The sequence below is a fragment of the Panthera uncia genome, chromosome B1 (genome assembly GCF_023721935.1).
Source record: "Panthera uncia isolate 11264 chromosome B1, Puncia_PCG_1.0, whole genome shotgun sequence".
NCBI classification, from domain to species: domain Eukaryota; kingdom Metazoa; phylum Chordata; class Mammalia; order Carnivora; family Felidae; genus Panthera; species Panthera uncia.
The window spans coordinates 55,841,017-55,858,603 of NC_064811.1; the positions used below are offsets into that span (position 1 = coordinate 55,841,017).

The 17,587-nt window shown below is 39.1% G+C and overlaps 1 protein-coding gene across 2 annotated transcripts; it reads right to left on the reverse strand.

Annotated features, from left to right (window-relative positions):
• Positions 1-2,371: 2,371 nt before the first annotated feature.
• Positions 2,372-15,618, reverse strand: GRSF1 (G-rich RNA sequence binding factor 1). 2 transcript variants are annotated; one of them, XM_049630599.1, is made up of 10 exons: positions 15,195-15,614; positions 12,576-12,732; positions 11,386-11,541; positions 10,885-11,028; positions 10,060-10,195; positions 7,720-7,901; positions 6,406-6,527; positions 5,105-5,240; positions 4,409-4,484; positions 2,372-3,492 (listed from the first exon to the last, which is right to left on the reverse strand). In XM_049630599.1, the coding sequence occupies exons 1-9, from the start codon at positions 15,546-15,548 to the stop codon at positions 4,435-4,437; spliced, it is 1,437 nt and encodes a 478-aa protein (XP_049486556.1). In that variant the 5' UTR covers positions 15,549-15,614; the 3' UTR covers positions 2,372-3,492; positions 4,409-4,434. The 2 variants fall into 2 exon arrangements, with proteins under 2 accessions (XP_049486556.1, XP_049486554.1); XM_049630597.1 differs by lacking the exons at positions 2,372-3,492; positions 4,409-4,484 and having other exon boundaries at positions 4,679-5,240; positions 15,195-15,618.
• Between the last annotated feature and the right edge of the window lie 1,969 nt (positions 15,619-17,587).

The window sequence follows — 17,587 nt, forward strand, 5'->3', positions numbered from 1 at the left end:
TAAATTTATATTTTTAAAATGAAAATATCTATTAATATTTGCTTATCTACACAGTAAATATCACTGGATGTTTACACTAGAAACTGATGGCAGGGTTGCCTGAGAAGGGGATCTAGCTGAAGAACAGGATGGGAGGGAGACTTCACTGTTTACCCTTTCATATCTCTTGAATTTTATTTCATTCAAAAAATAAAATATAAACAATTTACAAATTACCCCACCATTTATTTTCATATCATACAGATTTAAGAACCAAACTAAACCTTCCTATATATATCCCTGTCCTAAAATTCAGTAAGAAAACCACCTAAAATATTGGGCGGCAAACCAAACCAAAGGCGTCTCACCAAAGGCAATATGAAGATGTAAATAAACACATAAAAAGATGCTGACCATCTTAGGTCACCAAGGAATTGTAAGCTAACACAAGAGAACCAGCACACATCTATTAGAATAGCTCAAATCCAAAGCAGTGACAACACCAAATGCTGATAGGAACAAATTGCTGCAGGAACTCACATTCATTGCTAGTGGAAATGCAAAATGGCACAGCCACCTAGGAAGTTTGGCAGTTTCTTACAAACCTAAACATAGTCCTACCATATGATCCAGCAATCATACTCCTGGGTATTTACCCAAATGAGCTGAAATCTTATGTACACACAAAAACCTACACATGAATGTTTATAGCAGCTTTATTCCCTTCCTACAAACTTCAGAGATTCTCTTCTAATCTGCTGAATTGAGGGAAAATGTATTCCTACTACATTACAGCAATTTTTTTCAAAGCCCCTGGAACTTAGGCCTGCCTCTACTTTACTGCCGATAAACCATTCTACTCCATAATAAGGTCCTGCCAATTGAATGTGAACCTTTTCACATAATTTAGGGGAAACTCTTAGAACAATGGAATGTTAGTGAATAGGATGTAACTCAAAAAAAAACCTCTCCAAGTGAGAATCTGCTAAGGGACTGTTTATGGCAGAGGATGCCAATAGGGCATGTTGATTAATAATGAGCAAGGCCATTGCCTCAAAAGGGCATGTGGCTGTAAGTGGCCTTCTCCTGCTTCCTCCTCCCTACACCGCAGAGACTTCCAGTCCACAGTGGACAGTCTCCTTTCCTACCTGGCAGAAGCCTTATTCGACCAGGCAGAAGGACAAACACTTTGGGACACTGCTTCATTCTCTCATATCAGCAGGTATATCAATCAGATCATGATCTTTAGCCATCTCCTCCTGGGTGTCTACACAGAGTTCCCTCCTGCAATTCTAGTAGCTATCTAAAGCAGGATGGGTAACCTGGCCATATCCAAACCTGCTATTTTTATAGCTTTACCACAAAAGAGATTATAAAGACACAAAAGGACCCAAGCAGAAGGGCGAAATTCACTGTCATTACTTCTTTCAATAGCTAATAATAATACACAATCCAGTCTTGTCAAAGTTCAGGAGAGAGAAATATGTCTTTTGATTGGATGGAATAAAAGATTACTCTTGATCTATTATGTGCTTTTCTTCCCCTTCCAGTAACTACATTTGCCGTCTCAGCAATCATTCGTTTACTAGCCTAAATTACAAGCTATCACCTATTCAAGGAAGGAGTAAAGTGTCTGAATTTATAAAATGACTTCCCAAGAATGGCCACCTTTTGTACGCAGTACTCAGTCATTAGTGTGGTAAGATACACCCCTTCATGCTTACCCACCACATAAGCTTTGCTCTCATTCTTTTCCTAGAGATGTGCAAATGAAAATTCACTGGCTTTAAAATATTTGCAAATGAATTTCTCACCAACCCCAATCCCAACAGTTCCTACAGATTTTTTTCATGGCAAATTAGATACCTACTGCTAAAAAGAGAGAAAAGATCATATCCTAATAGATCACTCCGCTATAGACACCAGTTCTGATAGCTTGATACACTCAACCATATATGAAAACACATTTCTATTTAAGTAGTAATACTGAAGATGTTAAGATGGTTACTTCAAGCTCATATGATAAAAACACAAATGAAAATTAACAATGTCTTCTTACACTATACCAGGACTTGATGTAACAAAAGTATATTTGGTTGATACACACACTCCAAAATAAATACTCTTAGGTAATCTGCAGCCTGAAACAAGCCTTCATTTATTGACTACTTACAGTACAGTGATTTCATATCTTAGCTGGTAATCAAATATGGTTATGTATTAGGTGAGAGAAGGTGTCATCTCTCTTCCAGATATCACCTCTCAGAAATCTGGGCTAATTCAATTTTAAGAACTAGAATTGTATCTCCTGGTAACTATGTGGCAGTCGTCACCCTGAGAACAGGAACAAGGCAAAGAAAGTATACAGGACTTTGATTCTCCTACACAGATGCACAGAAAGTTAGTTTATTAACGACTACATTTTGAAGCCAGCCATTTTGATCCAATATTTAAATAACAAGCTGTTTAATATTAAGCAGAAGGTACTGTCACAATGTGACAGACATACAGCTTTATCCATAAACCCTTCACACAATTATACATTAAATGCTATTTTTATTTAAGCAAGGCACCCCTACTTGTTCTAAAATATGGGATATGCTATCCCACTGAAAAAGCAAATGAGGAGACACATTTTTTTCCTCTAGGGAGCTGGTTTAAATTCAAGTGAAGCCATTAATGTCCTTACCAGTCAGGACTGTTCTCTGACATGTCACTTCACAGTTTTGAGACTAACACACACCTTATGATTTACCCAAAATCAAAAAACGCTGGGGGTGGGTGTTCAGTGAACTTTTAAGTTGAGGCTAGAATTCTCTCCTTTAGTATTACAGGCACCAATGTCAAATGCCTTTAGCACAAGGCGTAGAAAGGCAAAACATTTCTAAAGACCTAAAACTGCCAAATTGTTGTCATTTACACTCACTAACCTGTGGTACTTATTTTTTGTTTTGATTCTTTCTTTTAAATTTCTACCCCTACCTAAGTAATCTAATACATCTAAAATTAAAACTACTCTGCCAAACCATAATGGTTTGAAGGTCTGAAACCATTCCTTGCTTTGGTGAGTATTTGGTTAAAAAAAATCAGCATTTCATTCCAGAGAAGTTTTACAATCAGAGCTCTTAATTCATAGGCAGAAAGACAAAACCTCAAACAGATCATCTGCAAAATGGGAGGAATATTTTCAAGGACAGTGCTGAAAAAAAATATGTAGTCTTTACACTGGGTAACATAACTTCTGTGAAAACAAAGTGTTTAATCGTATAAAATAAAAACCAGATTTTTAAATCAGATCCTGAAGATTAAACAAAAATTTAAATTTGTGGTTTATTTCATAATTCCAAACTGAAACTTTCCTTTTCTTTTCTAAATAGTCCACTATGTAATTTGTCTTATAAGCAATTAACCCCAAACCCCCAAATCCTTTCTCTAGCAGTTGCTGCTACAAAACTGGAACTTTATACTCCACGTCCAGGAAAGATGTGCAAATGAAATGCTTCCTGTTTCATCCTGAAAATAAAATGAAAAATGTTGGACATTTACGCACAATGAAAAAGTGTTGCCCAAAAAAAAAAAAAAAAAAGCGTTGCCATACCATACCCATTCCCAGACCATTTAAAATGATCAATTCTTTTCTTTCTGGTTTAGTGCAAGTCCATTTGGTGACAAATCCATTAAGTTAAGGACAATTATTAGGCATTACTGTTTACAGCCTGGTATAAAGACAGTAGATCTTCACAATTAAGCACAAAATACATTTAACATGGATTTAACTAATATCTAACATCACAAGATTGTGGGACTTAATATTCAAAAATAGCCTATGACAACTATAGTAAAGAAATGCTCCATGTATTTCCAAGAAATCATTCTAGTTAACAGTCTCAAATGTACCACTATATACAAAATAATGATTATAATACATTAAAAGATTTTAGGGGGAAATAAAAGATACCACATAACATTTAGTCAAGGGAGGGGACAGCAAAACATTTAGATTTGTCATAGGTTAACTATGAAATCATGTACTTCCTAGGACAACCATTTTCATAACACTTTTTTAGGAAAAGAGACAGTGTTACATTAAGTGAACGTAACAATGTACACCCCGATTTCAGAAGAATCATTTTAAACGTCTTAATATCTTAGAAACTGAGAAAATATGTTTAAATTTTATAGGAAGAAAAACTAACGTAAGCACATTTTCAGTGTGATATAATTAATAGGTATTAAAGGTAAAAATTAATTTTAGGCACATAGATTCATGAATATTGGGAATGATGCCAAAAGATTCTTTGTGATGCTCAATATCATGATTAGTTTGATCATTAAAAAAAAAAAAAATGGTTTCCACCATATTATAAATGAGTTAATGCTTAATTTATCAACTGAAAATAATTCCCACAATTGTACCTTTTAAATTTACCTTATTATCTGGAGTCCCTGGAAGTCTTATTTTCCCTTTGGACATGAATTCAGGAACAATTCAATATACCTATGGTCTGAGAATGACAAAAAAAGATTCATTTTAAGAAAATGAAGAGGAAGGGCTGCCTGGGTGGCTTAGTCGGTTAAGTGTCTGGCTTTGGCTGAGGGGTCATGAACTCAGGGGTTCATGGGTTCCAGTCCCCTGTAAGGCTCCATGCTGACAGTATGGAGCCTGCTTGACACTCACTCTCTCTCTCTCTCTCTCTCTCTCTCTCTCTCTCTCTGCCCCTCCCCAACTCGTGCTTTCACTCTCAAAATAAACTTCAAAAAATAAAATCAAAATCAAAAAAAATAAAGCTTTTAAAAAGGGAGAAACAATACTGCAGCCATTTTCTCATAGTTCAGACAGCAACTCAAACCCTTTGTCCATTACTTTTCCTAATTAAAAACCAAAACAAAATCTAAAAAACAAGCAAAAAAAACCCTACCTAACTCTGTATAGAAATATGCAGAATTAGCAAACAAATGCTTTTCATTACAATATAGTGTTTTGCTCTTTTTACATTTAATTTAGTAGCACTAACAGAGCAAGTTTACCCAAGTAAAAAGTCTAGGTAAACTCAAAACACAGAAAGGCATTTGTAAGCAAAGACAGACATCCAAAATGACAATGGAAACCATGAGCAGCACTTACGAACATGGGACCGATCCTTGAGCATAGCTGCAACAGCATCCTCATGGGTATCGAAGTGCACATCGGCTTCTCCAGTGGCCTTCCCATTGGAACTGTATTCCATGGTGATCCTAACAGGCTTCAGTGGAGCAAAAAACTAAACAACAAAAGAAGCCAAAAGGAACATAATGGTAGGAGGCCCAGTTTCTAGAAGTCTTACGGTTCTGCATTTTTTTCTTTCAGACTCTGATTCATACGCTCAATAAATTTGTTTTTAGGAAATCTCCTTAGGCAACAATGTAGTTACACATCTACCATCTCTTCTGGCTTTTCTGATCCTTTTGGAACTCAAGGTTACATTTCAAATTATTTGTTCACTGAAAACGTAAACTATAAGTACACTACACAAAGAATACTCAAACTTTTTTATGCCAACAAGGACTATTACTCCTAATTTATCCTTCCCTGTTTCTAAACAGCATCCATCAAATATACTTCATTTCTTAATAAGTTGTTTTTACCATATTTTCATCAGACATGTACCTGTGAATCAGGTTTTTTACCAGCACTACATAAACCACTACCACACTGAGTGTGGTTATCATTTCAAACCAAAGCAACACGAATGTAATACTTTAATGAGATTGTGCAACTTCCGTCTGGTTAAAGATATGACTCCTATCGGGTTTTTTTAAAATAATGAAGACAATTTTGAGGCCCCACCACTAACTGAAGAGTCTAGGCTGGAATCTACCTTACGTATATGTCCTCAAGTTCATGAAGTCAATATGGCTATTGCTTCCTTTTGTTTTCATATACTATCTATTATAAGAGTATTTTTAAAATTCCTTTTCTCCAAGAATTAGGGAATCCTGACGAAGAAGCCTACATGGTTCTAAGCACAGGAACACTAGATTCTTGTTTAGTATATAACTGCCTTGTGACAAATTCCCTCTGAGTCTGTTTCCTAAACTCAAAAATGAATAAGCTGAACCATTTTGGAGAAAACCCAAACTTTCCTATTTTGTTTTTTTGTCTGTGTTTATCTCTTTTGGTGTTTTGTTTTTTTCAAAGTTTCTTAATTAGAATACTAAACATATACCACATTATTTTGTATCTGTAAAATCCTCTTTATCATTATACATTTGACCTTAATAAAACCCACACTTCTCAGCCTCTACAACAATGGAGATGCCATCTTACTGTCCAAAGATAGTTCAGAAATATGGTATTTTCTTCTCTATCTTTCCCAAATTAATATAAGTTCAATTTTAGAACTTTTGTTCAAACCTATTGAGATTGGGTATCTTACTGCCACACACGTTTATAATGTCTTGAGCATTAGCTTGGAAAGGCAATCCTCTCATGTGGACAAAATGTAGTGAAGATGGGGTTCCAAAATCAACAGCCTCTGGAAGCTTTTCGGACATCTCCTTAGGCAATTCTGGGAAGTGGAACAAAAAGCACTATCAGGAACATAAAGGCTTCAAGGGTTATTAACAGGTTATAATTAGGCATATCTTTGTGTCTAATTATTCAATTCTTCTTGAACCAGTAAGAAAGGGCTTTAATTTTATTTTTTTAATTATTTTTTATTTTTTGAGAGAGAGAGAGAGAGAGACAGAGAGAGAGCACACACAAGCAGGGAGGGGCAGAGAGACAGAGGGACAGAGGATCTGAAACAGGCTCTGTGCTGAGAGCAAAGAGGCTACAACTCTGGAACCACGAGATCATGACCTGAGCTGAAGTTGGACGCTTAACTGACTGAGTCACCCAGGAGCCCCAGGAAGGGCTTTAATTTTAAAAGCAAAAATAATCTGAAATGTGTGACACCTAACAAATATCACCTGAACCCCCATGAAGATTTAGTGCAAAGATTTAGTGCCTCAAACTAATACCAGATTACAAACTACAGATTTTTCTAGAAGAACAAAGAGAAGAAAAATGATTATGAGTGAAGAAATAGAGGCAACAGAAATTTGGGGGGTTATAGCCACTTAAAAAAGAATAAATATGGTAATGGGATAATCCCATAGCACCAGTTTAAAAAGGATTTATCAAACTTCAGTGTTGCTTAGTGGTCAGGAATCAGAGTAATAATTAAATACAGAGGCAAACAAAACTCTTTAATTCAGTCAACATTTCTGCTCTCTACCCACATCTTTTCTCATCTTTGTTTATTTAAATTTATTTATTTTCAGAGAGCACGAACAGGGGAGGGGCGGGGGGAGACTCTGTCTCAAGCAGGCTCCATGCTACCAGCGCAGAGCCCAACACAGGGCTCGAACTGACAAACCATGAGATCATGACCTGAACCAAAACCAAGAGTAAGACACTTAACTGACTGAGTCATCCAGGCACCCCTCACCTGTAAATGTTGACATTTTACTTCCTTTTATATTTGTGCCACCCAGCTTTTTATACAGAATCTACAAAAATGATTAAATAAAAAAACTTTATGAAATAATTAAGCCCTGCTGCACATATTCGAAGTACATACTATACTCAAAGACCGATAAATCTTCAACTCAATTCCTTGGTCCTATAATCTAATCATTTCATACAACATGTTCATAAAAAATATTTTAGTATCACAAGACAGATTCATTAAATCTCAACAGGATGCAGGTCCTTACCTATTTCCTTCTCACTTTCGAAAGCTGTCATGGGTCGAATATCCTCATTTACTTCATGTTCTTCAAAGACCATTTCTGGCTCAGTTATATACTTAGCAGTAGGAGATGTCATTTTCTTTCCCTTATGAGAACCAACGTGTGTTCGGACTTCATTTCTTCTGCTTGGAAATATCTCTATATATCTATGTCAAAGCAAAAGTAAACAGGCACAAGCAATGCAAAGTAACTTTAGACTGAAGTCGTTTAAAATAAAACATACATATATAATATTTCCAACACAAAGGTGTTATGAAACACAAGTGATGGAGGAAAAGTAAGATAAGATATAGATATTAGCCCATGAAAACTACTCTCAACAGAACAGGTCACTGATTCAATCTTTCTCACATCCCTGCCCAAGATAACAGCTTTCTTCATATACATTTTAACAGTATTTTCTTTCTTTTTAAAAAAAAAAAATTTTAATGTTTACCTAGTTTTTATATTTTTAATGTTTATTTTTGAGAGAGAGAGACAGAGCATGAGTGGGGGAGGTATAGAGAGGAACGCACAGCATCTGCATTAGGCTCCAGGCTCTGAGGTGTCAGCACAGAGCCTGATGCAGGGCTTGAACTCACGAATCCTGAGATCATAACCTAAGCTGAAGTCAGACGCTTAACCAACTGAGCCACCCAGGCACCCTTTAACAGTATTTTCTATTCTGTCTTGCTTCATGAGGACAACTATGCAAAGATTAATTGTGTGTATGAAAATAATCTGGTAAGAAAGGTTTTGTTTTTTTGTAGTTGGTTATCAATCTCTTAAAGCCTCACAAGTCAATTCTGTGAAAATTAATGATATCTGTATAAGATATTAAAAATCAGGGGCGCCTGGGTAACTCAGCTGGTTAAGTGTCCAACTCTTGATTTTTGGCTCAGGTCATGATCTCATGGTCATGTGATCGAGCCCTGTGCTGGGCTCTGTGCTGACCGTGGAGCCTGCCTAGGATTCTCTCTCGGCCCCTCTTCCAATCGCACTCTCTCTCTCAAAATAAATGTATTTTTTAAAAAATTCACAGTATATGAGGAGTTAACTTCCCCCAGAACGACACCAAGATGTCAATGAGGATTCATGAACTAAATGTCAATTCTGACTTGCTATCTACTTGGCAGTGGGATTATCTATTAAATCCAAGCTTCTGGAACCAGCTTGTTTTTTTGTGTGTTTTTTTTTTCCTCAAGACTGCTTTTCCAAATTAAGTTATCAAGATTGAATTGCAAAAATCATTTGTATTTACAGATCCATAACTATTAGATAGGCACCACTTCTTAATTTATTGAAGAGATTTATACACTGCCATAACATTATCACATAAAAACATTGATGTATTTGTCCTAAGACATACAAGAAAACATGAAGACTACTGAAAGAAAATGGGGGGAGAGGGTACTTTTTGCATACATATTTTTATCTAAAAATTTAATAAAGACCTTTGAATCAATTCTATACAAAGATCCTGAAATACACAACTTTAAAATGGCTTTTCTTTTTTTTTTTAAACTTCAAAGCAGCCAAATAAAACAGCCAGAAAGCAGTAAAACAGCAATCTAAAATTTGACACTTTTGAGTACTCTTCCAAATTTGACACAAATGAACCCATCCATCATATGCATTCTAATGTGATATAATATGCAGTATACAGAAACACCTAATATTGTGTCCATATCAAAATGTTAACCTGAATCAAGAATCAAGACTTTAGCTTTAACTTCCAGTTTTCAGGAAATAAGACAGGATACAAAGAAACTAGTGACACAATGAAGAAGCAATAAGATCAATATAAAACATGAGACACTGTACAGGACGACTGATTCAAGTTTATTCAAGTTAGTTCAAGTTAGTTGCATTTAAAAAGGGGAAGAGAATAAAAAAAAAAAAAATAAAGGAGAAGGGAACTTGCCCTAGTTTAAGAGAACTGAAGACATAACAATCAAAAGGCACCTTGTGAACCATGTCTAGATTCCGGCACCAAAAAAAAAAAAAAAACCACCAACTCAGACATTTTTGATACAATTAGGAAAGTGATTATGGACTGGCATTAGTAAATAAATTACTGCTAATTTTGTTAGATGTGATAATACTTGGATCACATAAGGTAAGAAAATGCTTTTTAAAGATGCCTACTGAAAAAAACAGATATAATAAATGTTAATAATTTGTTAATCCTAAGTGTCAGGCATTTGTATGTCATCATGCTATTCTCTCTGCTGTGTTTAGATAATTTTACAGTTCTATCACAGTGCATTCATAAAATGACCCAATGTATGATACTTCCACATTATTAGAATCTGCTTCACTTACCGGTTACCAATTTCTTCCCTGTGTTTCAAGAGGGCTTGGTTGGCCATTTCTGGTTCTTCAAACTGCACATAGGCTTCTCCTGTTTTTCTTCTCCCTCTGTAGTCCATGACAAAGGTGATGTCTACTATATTCAGTCCTAGGACACCAAAAAATTATTACAAATTAATGCTAACAGGAGTCTTTTCTATCCTTAGAATATAACACATTCATTCACATACTATTAATTTTTTTGAATTTTATTATTAAAATTTTAGGTATATTTTGCTAGTCTCTAAGCTGAATACATGAAAATTATTATCCAGCTACACCTACACATCTGTATTTCCAGAATGTTTAGAATCCATGCAGTCCATCTAAAACACACAATCTCTCCTCTCTTTTTTTGCCATTAATTGTGTTGTAGGAGAAATAAGAATTTAGACTAACATGACTAATATTGGTACATTTTTTAGAGCTAAAATTAGATGATAATGCTTTTAAACCATATAAATTGTTACTGTCTTAGACAAATACAGCCACTCTTATGAGAGATTACCTTTGTCAATAGTAAAATAAACCTACATGAAAAAATTTTGAAATGTGGCATCCACCAAAGATCAGCATGATAGGTCAAAACATTTCTATAATATATAAACATTGGTAATCTGAGTGAAGAGTTCTCCCCTAAAGAACCAAATATAACTGAATGCAGTTACCTAGGAGAAAAGGTTCATCTAAGATATAAAAGGAAACAACAGGAGGAAAAAACAAGGCATGAACATAATGTAACTGATATACTGATATAAACATGATATAATTCATAAACATGATATAACTGAAAAGCACCTGCAAAGAAGTCTACAATGTCTTTTTCATTGCAACTATAAGGAAGTCCTCTCAAACGAACCACACCATCATTTACCGCAGGTGAAGATTTGACCTGCAGGCTCTTCATTAAGGCGTCCACATCTTCATTGTTTATCTCATAAACTACAATGTAAAAGCACAAAAAGTACGCAAATTTACATAACAGAAGAAGAAGACATTAAAAAAAAAATCACACTTGTTGGGTTATCAAAGAATTTTAAAATAACAAATGATATTTATTGACTATTTACTGTGTGCCAGCTATGACTTAAACATCCCATCTTGTGAGGCAAACTTGGTCAACATCCTCATTTTATAAATAAGAAACTGAGATTATCTCTGTGCTTCATTTTCACAGCCTACAAAAGGGTATATTCCTAACATCTAACTACTTCATTATTGCTAAGGATCAAATGAACTGCCTTAGACAGTACAGGCTAACGTACTGATCGCAAAAAGCCAGAACGTGACTTCACGTACCTTCCACATACCGCTGTCCCATGTACATGCGATGCTTTTCTAAGGCTTTTTGCACATCCTGCTCTGACTCCATTTCAATTAAGGCATCACCCCTTCGTTTCCCATCTCTATTTAAGAGGAAGTGTATTCCATTCTCACCATTGCGAATTCTGCAGTCTGAAAGTATGTGAGTAAAATCAAAACCAGAAATCAAACTTTTACTTCAATTATAAATGTCACTAGAATGCAATGTTCCAATTCCAACAACAAAACAAAGCATGAACCAAAATGCCTATCATATTCCTTACAGAAACCCCCATCACTGAAGGCGTCCGAATGCTAATAAGGTGGATGTCTGGAAGATGTTCCACTTGAAAAGGACAGCAAACCTTAACATATAAGCTTATAATCTCCTGATCATTACAACAGCAAACAAGCTCAACATAGAACAAATTATGCCCTTCCCAATGCTTCTACAATCAGTTTCAAATCACTTAAAAAATTAAAATATGATTAGATTTATATAGAAGTGTTTTCTTTTGTTACAATCGTAACTATAAGAACTCTAAAATGCTATAAGAATAATGTTGTTACCATAATTGATTGTGCCCCCTTTTCATTACCAAGGAAAAGATCCCCATACTGCATACTTAATAATGGCAACTAGTTGAAGATGTAACTGGCTTCATAAAATACTTGACCCACTCAATGTTATGCACATGAAAGTACACAATATATTATTATATGATTTTATAACATTTAAGGTGGCATCTTCTAAAGGTCTTTTAAGAGGAATATTAAAAATCACAGTCAGATACAGAACTTAAAAACTAACTGTAGATATGTAAACATTCCAAAAATGTTATTAAGGAAATTATATCGCTTGACACTAAGTGATCCTGTATTCTAAATGTATGTGTTACATATAAAGAGCTAACAGGTTTTGCTTTTTGAACTTCAGAGAAAACTGGTTTCTACCATGTAGTTTGAACACCACATTTTTTAGTTGCATTTAAAGTCTTTAAACCTGGCATATGCCACAAATGGTACACATGGTGTTACTTGGTATGATATGAAACCAGTCAGAACTAGACAATTCCCAAATATCAAATAAGACGTCTATAGCATAGCTTAACTTGGGTTTTGTGAGACTCCCTGTCTGAGTAAAAACTCAGACAAAATTACATATTTCAAACATACATACAATATACCTGAGAAAAAGTTAACCACATCTTCTATAGTGCACGACCACGGCAATCCTTGAGCTCGAATGAGATAAACATCATCCACTTCTTCTCCTAACTTGGACGAAGCCAATTCATACTCAGGGAGAGGTGGAAGGTCTTCCAGGTAGGTCGTTTTGGACTCCTTCCAAGAAAAATGGAAAAATGTAAAAATACTTCTCTGACAACCTACTTAGAAATTGTTTATTCCTGCAAACTAACACTCCGAATGTTATTCTTAGGAGACAGTTACTATTTCAGAGGCAAGAAATAAACTTCCCCAATCTAACCCATCCTATTTTGGCTTAAATTGTATACTCTAAAGCAACATGCAGGTATATCCCAGTGATTTGGCAGGACATAAATTTTATTCAGGGCTTGTTTTTAAATTCATCAGCCCCAATAACAATAGTATTTTAGTTAAGGGAGGACAAGAAGAGTCCCTTCAATCTGACAAATACAAGTGCCTCCTACTCACCATGTGCCATGTTAGGCCCTCATCTCAAAAAGCTTACCATCTAAACTAAGACAAGCATTACAAGATGCTTTAAGTGCTGTAATTAAGATATAAGATTATTAGAGGAATTCAAAACAGAGCATTAACAGAAGAATCAAGACATAATATACGATGGGCCTTGAAAGGACAGAATTTTGACAGCCATATATAAAAGATAGGGCATTCCAGTTTGAGAGGTGAGGGAAAGAAGCAGCATGAACAACAGTCCATTTGCAAACCTGCAATAATCCCATTTGGCTAAACTGCAAGGGACAATTAGGAGCCAAAGAAGATGAGCTGGCAAAAGGAACTTGGTACCATATAGCAGAGGCACCTGAGTGTCAAGCTCAATGTGTTCCCTTAACCTGGTAGGCAAAGGGGAGTTAATAAAAGACAGGACTGGGTAAAACAAGACAGCAGGAGGCGTGTAAAGATTAATCTGTCAAATGGCAAATACGACCAACTGAATAAGGGAAAGATCATAAAAGGTGACAGTAGTAGTATAAGGTGACAGAAACCTGAGACATACCCAAAGAACTCTATTTTACAATACTAAGCAAAAGCTGGAATTTAATAAGATTCCAATAAGCCCTACAACCATAACCAGGAACGACAACTGAAATTTTAAGACTTGCACTCTACTGGCCTAAGGAAAGAGATTCCTTTGGACCATCCCACGTTTACATTAAGACTTACGTCTAACTGCAAGAAGTAATGATAAATGTAAACCTCTAGCAGAAGTCTCTTACATACTTAATAAAAATGCAACAAGCACAATTATCAATGTGGAAAGACAACTCAGGTTTTAAGACAAGTGACTTGCACACTATCGGGCTAAGGAGATACTTCACTCCTCTGTATGTTCTCCTCATTTTCATGAAGACTTACATAGAATTTTAAGAAGTCAATGATAAATGTAAGCACAGTGTGTAACAACACTAGTAGAGGCTCAACAGATACTATAGTCAATTTCACAGAAAAATAATCAAGAGAGTAGCCAGCTGGCAAAGGCTTATTAGAGATAGTTTGTGTTTTTTAATAAAGGCAACATTCCCCATTTTCCCAGAATTCCACAAGCATCACAAGCTTTTACGAAAAGGGCAGCACAAAGTACTGGGCCAGGATTCAAATCCATTAGCTCAGCCACTGGCAGACAGAAGCCATTCTGATTAGCCTCCCAGTTTCCCTTAAGTTCAAGGAGAAGCACAAACTGAATTAGATAAATATGATCCAAGGTATCAGGAGTGGGTAGTCAAAACGTGTGCTGATATTTCCCAGACGCCACGTTAACAAGCAGAAAAGAAAGCTTCCTACAAGGCACAAAATATTTGCAATCCGAGTTCTTAAAGGACACACACTGACTTTAAAAAAGAAAACACTGTAGCCTCCCTCCTGGGTCCCCAAGTCTTGGCTTTACCCCTAAGCGTCCCCTCTTCCAGGTCCCCTCCCCCAATATTTCAGTCTCCACACCGTCCTCCCGTCGGCGGCGACCCATGGTCCCAAAGGACCTTCGGCTAGAGGAGGTGAAGTGCAGAGGTGACCTTCAGTAAACTGGGGCAGCCCGCCTTTCCCCAGGGACACGAGGGAGAGGGGAGCGCTGGCGACGAGGCTCCTTCCCCACGAACCCAGCCCACGTAACTCTGTGCGTGAACCTCCCCATCAGCAGGCTGCGAGGCGCACCAGGGCCGCCTAGGCCTAGTGCTCTGACTGCACGGAAACTCCCAACCCTCCGCGGGTCCAGCCTCCCAACTTCACCACCAGCGGGCGGAGAGCGACAGGGATGCGGGGTGGGGGCATCAACAGCCTCACAAAACCTACCATGGGCCGGCGGGAAACAAGGCCTCAACATTCACCCCTAGCCACACTTACACTGCCCAACCGACCAGAGACTCGAGAGAACAAAACAAGGAGAAAACCCGAGGCCTGGGAGAGCGTCCCTTGTTCTGGGGCCCAATAGGAGGACTGGGCGGGCGGGGGTAAGGGGGGGAGGGTGCGCGGCGCGTGCCGCGGATCCCCGGGCGTGCACGAGAGGCGCACGCGGAGGGGCGCGGGAGCGCGTGCGCGCGGCCGGGAAAGGGTCCCGCGCGCGGCCCCTCGCTGCGCCCACCTACCTGGCTGTAGCTCCGCGCCGGGCCCGCGGCCGCCGCCAGCGACTGCGGCAGCAGAGGGGCACGCAGGGCCGGGTAAGAGGCCGCGGCCGCGGCGGCGGCGGAGGCGGCCGCGGGGGGTGGCCCCGCCAGCCTCCCGGCGGGCGCAGGCCCGGTCTGGAGGCCCCGCGTGTGAGAGGCGGCGGCCGCGGCCGCCCCGAGCAGCAGCAGCAGGCGGCGACGGCCCGATACGCCCGAGGGGAAGGAGCCGGCGGCCGAGTAGAAGGGCAGGCAGGCGGCGCCGGTGCGCCGACAGCTGCTGCAGTTGCAGCCGCAGCCCCGGAGCAGCGCCCCGAGCACCCAGCGCGTCCCGGCCATGGACTCCGGAGGCGGCGCGGGGCCTGGAGGCGGCTGCGGCTGCAGCGCGAGCGGAGGGGGAGTGGAATCCAGGGCCGGGGAGGGGGTGCCAGGCACATGCGCCGCCGGCACCCGGGGCAGCAACGAGTCGGGAGGAGGCGGAGGAGAACGCGCTGCTCCGCCCGGTCTCCGCCCTCGGGGCGGGGCTGCCGGAGGGTCGGGAGGGGCCACGGGGCCTGGGTCCGACCGCCCGGTTGTTCTTTCCTTCGATGGAAACTGAGGCCCGAAGTGGACGAGGCGAGGCGAAGGCCTTCTTGCTCTGGGGAAGGCCGAGTCGTGGAACGCCAGCTTGGCGACGCCCCAGCACCGTCCCCGAAATGCGTGACGTGAGGGGCAACAGGGCCGCTTCTGGGAGGAATTGTGCTACTCGGGTTATAAAGAGGTTGGTATAATATCGGAGGAGGTTTAGTACCCCCTAAATTTGAGATCTGTGCCAAAGGCCAACTTTCTTTGTTTTTTTTAAAGTTTATTTATTTATTTAGTTTGAGAAAGAGAGAGAGCAGGGGAGGGGCAGAGAGCGGGAAAGAGAATCCCAAGCAGTCTCCGCACAGTCAGAGCAGAGCCCGACTTGAGCTCAAACCCACAAACCCTGAGATCTTGATTTGAGCAGAAGTCCACTCAGGTGCCCCCCACAACTTTCTTTTCAAAAGGAAGTGTATAGATACTTATCTGCTGATAATGTATATAGCAAAAATAAAGCCTCCTGTAATAAGTTAGCGTGTTCACAGGTGGACAGGCAGAGGTTTGCAAAAGGACTGGTTGTGAAGTTTTCCTCCTCCAGAGTCCAGGATCCATTACAGATTATTAAGCAAAAGGGAGTTCTGAGAGTTAAAAAAAAAAAGGAAAATCTGAAAGATTTAAAACTGTTTATTCAAGAAAATCTCAAAGTATAATAAAATGGCAGAATTTCAGAAATTATCAACACTTTTCACTCTTGTTTTATCTATCACCACCACGCCCAATTTTTTTTCTTTGCTGGAATATTTTAAAGCAAACCCCAAGGATCATGTCAATCACCCTTTCAGTATTCATCTGAATTCACAGTCCGTGAACATGTTAGGGATTCTGCCCATATTTACTCTTGCCTTCATTTTGTTAATAGCTGAAGCCATCCTCCATAATACACAAATCTGAATGGATTAGCAATCTCAATGCATAGAATGAAATTTTGCAGATTATAATCAGGAGTAACACCCAATATTTAACACTATTAAAATAGAACATAAGGGAGAATAGAAACTAATTTTTAACAATTATTCATTTATCTGATAATCATTAAGTGTTTTTTGTGTTCTGGGCATGATGCTATGCCCTATGCAGTCAGGGATATAATAATAGGCTTACAGACCAAATATCAAAGTGATGGTTAGATTTATATATGTCTAGATAATATAAAGAGAACAATAAGTTTTGTAAATGGACACTAATGACTTACGGAACACCAGGTTTTTATTTTTATTTTTTTAAGTTTGTTTATTTTGAGAGAGAGAGAGCACGGGCAAGGGGCAGAGAGATAGGGGAAAGAGAGAATCCCAAGCCAGCTCCACACTGTCGACGCAAAGCCTAATCCGGGGTTCGACCTCACAAACCGTGAGATCATGACCTGAGCCAGAACCAAATGCTGGATGTTCAATCAACTGAGCTACTCTGGAACCCAGGACCCCTGGAACACCAGGGTTTAAAAGTTGTATTAAGTATTATTTTAGAGGCACCTGGGCAGCTGACTGGGCATCTGACTCTTGATGTGGGCTCCAGTCGTGATCTCACACTGTGAGTTCGAGTGGCAAGTCTGTGCTGTCATCACAGAGCCTGCTTGGGATTCTCTGTGTCCCTTTCTTTCTTTTAACGTTTTTTTTAATTTATTTTTGAGACAGAGACAGAGCATGAACAGGGGAGGGTCAGCGAGAGGGAGACACAGAATCTGAAACAGGCTCCAGGCTCTGAGCTGTCAGCACAGAGCCCGACGCGAGGCTCAAACTCACGGACCGTGAGATCATGAC

Excerpts from the sequence above, each read along its gene's own strand:
- GRSF1 (XM_049630597.1), bottom strand. The coding sequence starts at position 15,548 with ATGGCCGGGACGCGCTGGGTGCTCGGGGCGCTGCTCCGGGGCTGCGGC. Across the intron at positions 11,542-12,575 it reads TGTGGTTAACTTTTTCTCAG|ACTGCAGAATTCGCAATGGT; the intron begins GTATATTGTATG and ends ACATACTTTCAG. Across the intron at positions 6,528-7,719 it reads CGAAAGTGAGAAGGAAATAG|AATTGCCTAAGGAGATGTCC; the intron begins GTAAGGACCTGC and ends TCCACTTCCCAG.